Source organism: Anser cygnoides, chromosome 4 (genome assembly GCF_040182565.1).
Source record: "Anser cygnoides isolate HZ-2024a breed goose chromosome 4, Taihu_goose_T2T_genome, whole genome shotgun sequence".
Lineage (NCBI taxonomy): Eukaryota > Metazoa > Chordata > Aves > Anseriformes > Anatidae > Anser > Anser cygnoides.
In genome coordinates, this window is record NC_089876.1 from 15,022,762 (window position 1) to 15,032,834 (window position 10,073).

Sequence of the window (10,073 nt, forward strand, 5' to 3'; positions counted from 1 at the left end):
GGAGCAGGCAGCGGGCACGGCGGGCATCCGAGCACCCGAGCCCGGAGCCTCCTTCTTCTCCGCCGGTTTCTACCTGACAAGCGCGTGTGAGAAGGGAAACCTACGTGGTTTCCTGTTTTATTGCCCTGCGAGCGAGCAGGAGGGATCTAAATATAGGCAGCCTTCTGGTCGCAGGGCTGGTCTCTGCGCCTGTGCGAGTGTTGCATACACAAACACGAGCGCCTGTGGAGACATATGCAAAGATATACACAATTTACATTACATTTCAACAATCGAATTTCTCGTAGCTGCGGTAGTTTCTCTCTCTCCCTATTGCGACTGCTTTTTTTTCCTTCTTTCTGACCGTAGCCTGCCGGTGGCCGGATGGAAAAGTGTTCCCACGGCTCCTGCACCGATCCGGGCTCGGGGAGAGAGGCCGGGACAGACCGATGGGGAGGTTATTGTCGTGGTGCAGCAGTGGATGTGCTGTAGAGCCGAGTATGTGGTCGGGGGGGATGGAGAGAGCACGCTAGAGCCCGGGTTTTGCTGTGAACTGAACCGTCGAAAATCCAGACTAATTCCTTCGGCCTTGGTGCAGTTACGCGCGGTTTACTGGGGATTTTGTCATTAAGAAAAGGCAAAAAGACTCGGAGCGATTGCTTTATATTTCAAAGTGTAAAATTATCGGTAGAAGCAGGAATAGGAAAGCCTCCAAAGTGCCGTAAAATTCCATTAAATTACCAGTTAAAACCCCCCCGATGTAAAACACTGACGTTCCTCCAATACCAGATTTTGCCAACGCCAAACGATTGCAGCAGCGAAACTGAAATATTCGATATCGAACCTCGTCCTAGCGTCCCGGGTAACTTCGCCCGGATCACCCTGTTCAGCGATTTCTGTCCCGAATAAAACGCATCTTAATTTTACTCGATTCAAAGAAAAATAGGTTGCGGCTTTGCCCCGCGGCTGTTACCCGGTGGCACAACCCGAAGGGCCCCGGGGAAGCTCTCGTGACCGACGCTTTCTTTTCACAGCAGGCGATTCCCTGCAGCGCTCCATCCGTCAGCAAGCACGGAGAAAAATAACAAAACCCGGTCACCTACGGGAAAGGCTTCGAAATAATCCCCCCTCTCCATCCCGGAGCCCGAGAGGGGCAGTGAGCAGCTTCTCCGAAAGCCCCCCCCGGTCGCGATAGAAATTTCGTGTCCCCCCCCGGCCCCTCCGCTCTTGCAAATTGTCCCCTCGGAGCCATCCCTGCTCCAGCCACCTACAGCTTTCGTTTTCCCAGGAGGGAAAGGGAAAGGCGGGAGGAGACGGTTAAAAATAAAAATAAAAATAAAAATAAAAATAAATAAAAAGGGAAAGAAGGAAGGAAAAAATATATTTCAGGGTCGGGGCTAACAAATGTCGTTCCTCCCGCATCCGCCAAGATTTTCGCTATAAACCACCTTTCCCTCGGCCCCAATCCGCCCGGCGGGGCACAGCTAAAGCCCCGAACTCAGAGCGGAGCCCTCCGTGCCACCGACACCGCCAGCTTTAGGAGCGACCCGCTCGCCCCCGACCCCTCTGCCCCTGCCCACGCCGCGGGGAGCCTGGCTGGGAGCGAGCCGCAGCCCGCAGCGCTGCTCTCGGGGCGAAATTACGACCGGGGGGGGCGAGGGGGTTTGCTGAGGAAGCTGCCCGGAGGCCTCCTGAGGCTGCTCGGAGGACTCGAGGCTCGGCAGCAGCGCGGTGGGGCTGCAAATCCGCCCGGGGCCGCTCGCTGCGGGGAGCCGGGGGGGGGGGGGGGGGGGGGGGGTGCCCGGGAGAGGGGCGAGGCAAAATCGGATGGAAAAACGAGGGGCTGCGCATCCCTGCCCGGCCCGTCCCGTCCCCCCGGGGGGGGAGCTGCCCTTCGCAGGACGCTCACTGTAGGGCCGGCCCCGGGGGCTGCTCTCCAAAGCTGGAGGCTGCCCCAAGCGGCTGTCGCGGCCGTGCGGCCTCGGGTCGCCGGGACGAGCCCGGCTGCAGGCTCCAGCAGGGAGGGAATAACCCGCAGACCCGGGGGAATAATAATAACGCTCACCATCCGCTTCCCTCAGGAGCCGCCCGGGTTTTCGAGGGATGCGGGCGAGCCCCTCGCACGGGAAAACCGACGTGGCGGTCCCGGGGTCCCCGCACCGCGCCGCATCCTCCCCGGGAGCCGCTCGGGAGCCTCCTCTCCGGGAGCTGGGGGGGCTCTGGGGGCTCTGCTCCGTCCCGGACGGACCGAACAGCATCGTGCCCTGCACGGCCGAGCCCCCGGAGGGGAACGGGAGCCGCTGCCGGTGCCCTTGGAGCAGGGCACGGAGGGAAAGGAGCAGAACTGGGAGGGAAAAAGCCGCCGGGGAAATCCCTGCCAGCCCTCAGAAACGACACACGCGGCAGAGCGAGGTGTTAAACTAAAGTTTATAAATTAAAAAAAAAAAAAAAAAAAAAAAAGGTACAGCGGGTAGCTTACAAACATTCACAATTCATTTGAAGTAAATACTCTAGTTGAGTGCACAGTGCCATTAAAAGAGAAAGGGAGGAAAAAAAATTAAAGAAAAAAAAAAAAAGCGACGAGTTACCTTGAATGAAAGAAAGTGTAATTACATTGCTGAGCAGATCGGAAATCCCCGCCCCTGAAGGAGAGGGCTGCAGAAGAACTGTGAAAGGCACTGATGGTATTAAGATTTCCCGTTACATCGATTTTTGTTTTTTTTTTAAAGCCTGACTAGAAATATTCACATTGAATATAAAAATAATAATAACAACAACTTTAATACAACTGGAAAGTGCGAAAAATCCGTAACTCCTCCCTCCCCGAACACGGAAAGATCTCAGGAAAACAAAAAAAAAAAAAAAAAAAAAAAAAGAAGTCTGGAGTTGCGATATAAGTCTCACCCTTTTGTGACATATTTATCCTTTGCCAGGGATCATGGAGTACAGGAATAACATGGGCAACAAGAGCAGGGGGGATCTGAAAGAGGCTTCCTTACATTCAGCACCATACAAGGCACACTCAGTTTGCAACGAGCTGGAAGATCAAGGACTCAAACAGACGTCAAAAATAAGCTTCCTTACAATCCACCGAGGGAGTCCTTGATCTCCTCTTTGGAGCTGCATTTGGTTTCGCGGCGTTTTGTTGTTGGTGGTGTTTTTTTTTTTTTTCCTTTCCTTTTTTCTCTCTCTCTCTCTTTCTCTCTCCCACACAAGATCGAGTCTCTACCGATCCGAAGCGAAATCAAACAAACAAAAAACAAAAAAGTCTACACCAAATACACTGACAACATGGATACCATGAACTAGTCGTGCCGAATTGCAAGAGTCCTCGGCTGCCGGGGCGGGGATGGGGTGAGGGGGTGGCTGAGAAGTCCTACGCTGGGAGAGGAGCGGGTGAGGGACCGTCCAAATAATATTAATAATAAAAATAACAATAAAATAATAATAAATACTGTCCGAGGCACCGAGAGCTGCGGCTGGGGCTCTGGATGGGAAGCGGGGTGGGGGGGCGGGAGACGGGCTGGGCTCCCCGGGGTGCTGCGGGGGGCGCACGCTGGGTGCCCCTCACTGGGTGCCGGCGGCTGCGGCGCAGGTGGACAGAGCCCAGCCGGGCAGGCAGTAGTAGGGGTAGTAGTAGGAGGGCTGGAGGGAGAGCAGCGAGGGCGGCCGCAGCACCTCGCCGGGGTGGTACTGTCTCTGGTCGTCTCGCACCAGCACCTTGACGGCCACCTTCTTGGCGGCGGGCGCGGCGGCCAGCAGGTCTGCGGCCATCTGCCGCCTCTTGGTCTTGTAGCGCCGGTTCTGGAACCAGATCTTCACCTGCGTCTCGGTGAGCTTCAGCGAGGCGGCCAGGTCGGCCCGCTCGGGCCCCGACAGGTAGCGCTGGTGGTTGAAGCGCCGCTCCAGCTCGAAGACCTGCGCGTGGGAGAAGGCGGCCCGGGAGCGCTTCTTGCGCGGCTTCGGCGCCGCCGCCGCCTCGTCCTCCGCCGGCAGCAGCTTCCCGCACTTGCCCGCTCCGTCCTCCTCCTCCGGCGGGCTGCGATCTGCGGGCAGGGCGACAGCACGGCGGTCACGGCGGGCAGCCACCGGGACGCCCCCTTCCCCGGTCCCCCGCGCCCCGGCAGCTCCGGCCCGACGGCACCGGGGGCCCGACGGCACCGGGGGGGTTTCGGCCTCCTGGGCCCGTCTCCGACCCCTTCCCCCCCACCCCTCCGGTCCGGGCCCTCGGCACAAGAGCCCCGCGGCCGCCTCCCACCCGCGACGCACCGGAGGGCGACCCCTCCTCCCGCCCCGTCCCGTACCTGAGACGGCCGCCGACATCTCGCTGTCACTGAGCCCGGCGTTGTCCCGCTCCGCCGCCTCCGGGGGCTGAGCCTCCGCCGCCGCCGGCCTCCCCCCGCCGCCCGCCGCCTCGGCGGGGCGGCCGCTGCCCCCGGCGCCCTCCTCCTCGGAGCGCCGCTCGCCCTCGGGCTCCTCGCTCAGCGCCGAGTCCGAGTCCCAGCCCGCCGGCGTCCGCGGGGCGGCAGCGGCCGGGCGGGCGGCACCGGCCCCGACACCGGCGGGGAGCGGCGGGCCCTCGGCGGCCCCGCAGAGCCTCCATCCCCCGGCCGGCCCCGGCGGCCGCCCCGCCGCGTGTCGGGCGCGCTCCTCCTTCTTGTTGAGGATGGCCTGGATGGAGAAAGGCGTCAGGGCGTTGCCGCCGCGCACGGCCATGGCCCGGCGGGGCGACAGCGAGCAGCGACGGCGCCGCGCCTTCAGCTGGGCGACCGCATCGCCGCCGCCGGCCGCTCCGGTGCCGCTGCCGGTGCCGGGCCTTGGTGCGCCGCCGCGAGGCCGGGCAGCAGCGGGGGCAGCAGCGGGGGCAGCCTCTCTGCGCCGCTACCGGCCCGCCCGCCCATAGGGACGGGGCCGCCGGGGCCGCCGCCGCCGCCGCGCTCCGCCGCGGGTCCCTGGCGGCGCGGGCGCTGCCTCCGCCCCGCTCTGTCCCGCCCCCGCCCGCCCTCTGCTTTTTCTCCCGCCGGCGCCGCCGGCCCTCGCCGCCGCGCGACGGCGCCGGCCCCGCGCCTTCCCATTGGGCGGCGGGCGCGCAGGCGGCGCGCCGATTGGCTCCCCGCCGCGGGGAGACGCGCGCCCCGGGGGTTAACCCCTTGCGGCCCGCGGCGGGGCGGGTGTGGGGGGGTGTGTGTGTGTGTGCAGCGGGACGGGGCCGCGCCGTCGGGGGGATGCTGCTGGACGGGAGGGCGGCACCCGGGTTTTTTGGAGCAAGGGGGACCGGAGCAGAGCGCGTCCACGCGGTGCCCTCGGGCTCGGCTTCGCCCCTCGAAGGGCACCCACGCGCCCTTGACCTGCTCCTGCCCGGCCGGGCGCCCACCTCCAGCACCCTCCTGCCCCGCCGGAATCGGTTCGCGACGACTTTGGCGAGAGGGAAATGTTTTCCCACACCGTCCTCAGCGGACAAAATAAATGAGGACAATAGATAACCCCGCCTCGGTACGCAGCGCCTCGCCGGAGATGGTCTTCGCCTGGCTCGAGGAGAAGAGGGCTCATCCCTCCGCGCCGGTAACCCCGGGGGGCTCCTTTCTTTTTCCCGTTTTCCCACCCAGGTATTTCCCCTGGAAGCTGCCGGCTCTGCCGTCCGTGCCACGATGCAGCCGGGAAACGTCCGAGGGGATTTTTTAAGAGATGGAGGGAAATAAGAGGGGAGCCGCGAGCGATCCTCTTAGGAGGAGGTGTGTAGGAGGGTGCCCTGCGCGGGGAGTTTAAGGGGTGCTGGAGAGCCGAGGGATGAAATCTGGGGTGTCAGAGGGGACGTGTGAGTGCGGGGGGGGGGGAGAACAAGGGGAAGGGCAGGCGGGGCAGGGCCGGGGGGGAGGCTTTGGGGCGCGGAGGGGACGGGGAGCAGCGGGCTGCGCTCCTTCGTCCAGGCGCCGCTCAGGTGTGTGGGCTCAGAGCAGGGGCAGAGCCGCTGTGGGGCTCGGGGAGCGGCGAGGAGGAGGAGGAGGAGGAGGAGGAAGAGCTAGCTTGCAGCCCCCCGAGTGCCTGCTTTGCGGGGCTTCGCCTCCAAGCTTTTGGAAATACCTGCGGTTAGCTCACAATGCCTGCGATTCTTCGCTGATTTACCGAGCCTCCCTCCCTGCCGTCCCTTTTTTTTTTTTTATCTTTCTATTTTTATTTTTTTATTTTTTACTCTTTATCCCCACCACCACCTCCCTCCTCCTCCCCGGGCTATCTCTGCGCCCTCTTCCCGGCCAAAAAAAAAAAAAAAAAAAAGGACATTTCGGGGGAGGAAACGCCTGGGGAGCGAGCAGCGCAGGGGGGAAGCCGGCGGGGGGCTGCGGAGCCCGGGGGCCAGCTGGGTGGTCCCGCCGAGACCCCCCCCCCCCCGACCCTCCGGGGAGAGGGGCAGCGGGACGGACGGACGGACGGACAGCCTGCCGGGGGGACGCACAGCCAGCCCGGCTGCGGCGGAGGGGAGTCCGAGCATGAAGCCTCCCCTCTCTGCCCCATCCCTGCCTCTCCCCGGGGGGGGACCCTCTTTGGAGACCCCCCCCGGGATTCAGCCGACGCCCTGCAGGGTTCCCGGCTCCCCGCCCGCCTTCCGCAGCGCCCGGGGCCGCCTGCGGGCGGGCTGCCCCATCTAGAGGCGTCCCGGCCGCACTGCCCGCCGCCGCTGCTCCTGCCCTCGGCCCTTTCTACTACTTTTTTAATTATTATTTATTATTATTCATGCAATCAGCCGGGCCATCTTTCTTTTCAGGTGCGATGCAACTCGCTCGCTGAAGCACTGTCAGGATGCCCTGATGCTTCAGGAAAGAGTCGACGGCACACACGCAGAGGAAAAAGACGGCTGCAAAACCTCTCTCAAGGGCACACACCCCATACATAATGTATAAAAAAAGCTCTCCCGGGTGGGAGTACCTCCCACGGGGAGAAGGCGATGCTCCAGCTTTTCCTCCAGGGTAGGATTTGCTCCTGCCGGGCAGACCCGCTTCTGTCCCGGCCACCCGCCCCAAAACCCTTCCTCAGTTTCATGGCCCAGGGCTGCCCCGCGCTTGGGACACAGTACCTTTGCTGTATTTATTCAGATGCGATTTTTTTTTTTTCCTCCCCAGACTCGTCCCTGTTTTACCTCCCGACGTGCTTACAGAAATACGGAGCCTCCTGCCGGGTCTCGCAGGGGCTCGGGTGGAAGATGGCAATGGCACAAACGGGGATTCCTCCTGCAAGGGGGTTTCGCCCCCCTCCGGCTCTGCTGCTGGCGGGGAAGATGCGGTTCGTGGCTTTTACCTCGGCCGTGCCTCTCCCTGGCTGCGCACCAAACGAATGTAAAGGTGCCCTGGGCAGCTCGCTGGTTTTGCAGGAAAATCTCAGGTCGTCTGCTTTTGAACGGGTTTCGACCCTATTTCTTAAACAGTAACAGCCTATTTCCAGGCAGATGTAACCGCAGCTGTAACTGCGTGCCTCTGAGACAAGCCCCAGGCAGGATTCGTCCATATGTGCCCGGGGGACCTCGCGTAAACCTCTGCTGCGACACTCAGCCCCCAAATCGCTTTGTAAATTGACGTCAGGAGCCCGCTGAGGTGTCGAGGGTGAGATGTTTATGGACTGCAGGGACAGAAGGACACGACACCTACAAATTAGAGGGGAAAAAAGTAATGATTTTTGGAACCCAACCGAATATTAAGCCCGGAGAATGTGCAAATATAACGCTGACAGCGAGGGGTTTAATTTTACCGACTTGACAAACTCTTAGCAAATTAGCTCAGCGGGTTTTAATAGCTGGCAGGCGATCCCCTTCTTCTCCCATGCTCCTTTTATGGGGAAAAGCCCGTGTCCTTTAGGGCTGGGAGGCTGCGATGCGAGCATTCCTGTCGCCGCTTACAACCGAACGGGAGGAAACCGGGGGCTGGCGGGTGGTGTGCCACGGTTCGGCCCGCTGTTATCGCTCGGAGCTGCTGCTCCTGGGAAAACCGACCCAGATCCCCTTCCTGCTGCTTCACCTTTAGGATAAAAAGCCAGGGTTTGGCACGCCCGGCCACCGAGCAAGGAAGCAAAGCTGCCAGCGTTTCGCTGTCAGCACCGCGTGGCAGCATTTCTCCCGAGCTATCCGTCCTTGCAAGACCCCCAGGAGGAAAAAACCGTACGGATTACCCAATCCTTGAGCTCCCAAGAAAGAGAGAAGATGCTTTGTCGATGCCCAGCGCCGTGCCAGGAGGCCACCTCCAGCTGCACACACCGGGAGCCCCAGCCCACAGCTGTCTGCAGGCAAGACCATCTCCTGAAGTCAGTCCTCTCCTTGACTCTTTCCTTATTTTTACGCCGATTTTCCTACTACCCAAGTAAATGGTTATATATTCCTCGTCTTCTGACGTAGTTAAATGCAGCCCGGGCAGGATTAAATTGATTTACTAATAAAAAACAAGCCGTCGTATCCAAATGGCCAGATGCGTCTTGTAAGCATTAATTAAAGCTTTTGAATTTTTCTGGGAAATAAATGTTGAGATTTTTTGTTCCTGTATTTAGCTTCTCATCTGTTTTAATAAAGTTAAATTCAATACGTATATTCAAATTATATTATATTCAATAAAAGTGGAATTTATTTGCACTTTCTGATAGAAGAATAGAAGCAGAATGACATGCCGAAGTCACGCGTGAGTCACCATCCAGTATCTGGTCCATCTATTTGTTTTGATTTTTTGCCTACTATTTGCTGGAGCGTTTTAATAAATATTTGCTAAAACACACTAGATGCATTTGCGGTGTGCGAGTCTTTAGGCTTTTAAGGACACTTAAAGTACAAATTAGTCATTAGATGTTTATTGGGTGCAACATCACGTGAAGTTCAGGTTCCCTTTATTATTGCTCCTCAATCTATAAGTAAGTAATAATTCATCCTATTTTTTTTTTTTTTAATTTTGAAGTAGCTGAATTCACTTTTCACATACGACGGACTAACTTGGTAACTAACTTATTGAGGCAAATTTTAAACAATCGATTTTCTGCTACGTAAATCAAGCAAACCTGCACGCCTCTCAGGACACTGGAACTGTTTACAATTACAAGGTGATTACAGATCTTTGTCTAAGAGTCATGTCTTTATTGGTAGCAAGTCAATAGTCATTTTATACTATTTTTTCTACCCCTTTATTATTCATCACCTATAAAAGTTAATATCTGAGATGGTTTGGGGCTTATATATTATAAATTTATACAAAACACCAATTACCCCAAAAAATTGAATTTAAGACAAACGATTCCCTCTTTTCACACCGTTTTCACTCAATTGGAAGCCTAAATTATGGAGACAGAGAACCTTTTTTAAAATTATTATTATTTTTTTAATGTATTTCTTGGGCAGATTCCTGCTTGCAGAGCTGGCTGTCTCAGACTCAGGAGCCTGGATTCCGATAGGGAACTTGGGTGCCCAAACATTACTTGCTGCGGAGATGAGAATCATGGTCCTGCTGTCCTGTTTTCGACCCAGGCCCATGCAGTTACCTTCCAGAATGAATTCCCTTCACTTCTGGAGAGAGGGGTACAATCTCCTGTTAAGAGCGTCTTTTGTAAACACCGATCTCTGTCAAACTGAGGCAAAGGGAGGAGCCCTGGCGAATTCTGACACTTTATGCTGCCGTGGCCTGGTGCTCCCCTTGGTGCCTGATGCCCTTGGGCCACCTCACCTTGCAGCAGGATTTGGGCAGGCAGGCTGTGCTGTTCCTACCCCTGGGCAAGCATCTGCAGCCCCCAACCCCAGGATGAGCACCAGCAGCACCTCCGGGAGCGCACCCATCCCTTCTCCGAGCAGAGCCTGAAGCCAGGCAGTTCATACCGAACATCTCACCCTGCGGTGTGTCAACTCTCCAAAGGGATCCTAGCCTGTCTGAGGGCTTTCTGACACCTCTGGCAGAAAGCAGGACACCCAGCTCGACACACCGTGCAGCAGGGGGACAAGGGCAGCTCACTCATGATGTGATCCACACCCCATAACCCGTGGAGCAGCAAGGCCAAGCTGTTGGAGCACAGAGACCTTGGATCCAGTGTTTTGTTCATGAAGTTAGGGCAATTAGCAGCTCCACCGTGGGAGTTGTTTC

The 10,073-nt window shown here is 58.3% G+C and overlaps 1 protein-coding gene and 1 long non-coding RNA gene across 2 annotated transcripts; one reads left to right on the plus strand and one right to left on the minus strand.

Annotated features, from left to right (window-relative positions):
• Positions 1 to 2,281: 2,281 nt before the first annotated feature.
• Positions 2,282 to 4,943, minus strand: NKX3-2 (NK3 homeobox 2). Its single transcript, XM_066995655.1, has 2 exons — positions 4,284 to 4,943; positions 2,282 to 4,025 (listed from the first exon to the last, which is right to left on the minus strand). The coding sequence occupies exons 1-2, from the start codon at positions 4,693 to 4,695 to the stop codon at positions 3,547 to 3,549; spliced, it is 891 nt and encodes a 296-aa protein (XP_066851756.1). The 5' UTR covers positions 4,696 to 4,943; the 3' UTR covers positions 2,282 to 3,546.
• Positions 4,944 to 5,161: 218 nt separating this feature from the next.
• LOC125179842 (uncharacterized) lies at positions 5,162 to 8,140 on the plus strand. Its single transcript, XR_007157717.2, has 3 exons — positions 5,162 to 5,711; positions 6,740 to 6,941; positions 7,095 to 8,140. It is a non-coding gene; the product is annotated as an uncharacterized lncRNA (long non-coding RNA).
• Positions 8,141 to 10,073: the final 1,933 nt, after the last annotated feature.

Coding starts and splice junctions, on each gene's coding strand:
- NKX3-2 (XM_066995655.1), bottom strand. CDS start 4,695: ATGGCCGTGCGCGGCGGCAACGCCCTGACGCCTTTCTCCATCCAGGCC. Junction 4,026..4,283: donor GATGTCGGCGGCCGTCTCAG/GTACGGGACGGG, acceptor CCCTGCCCGCAG/ATCGCAGCCCGCCGGAGGAG.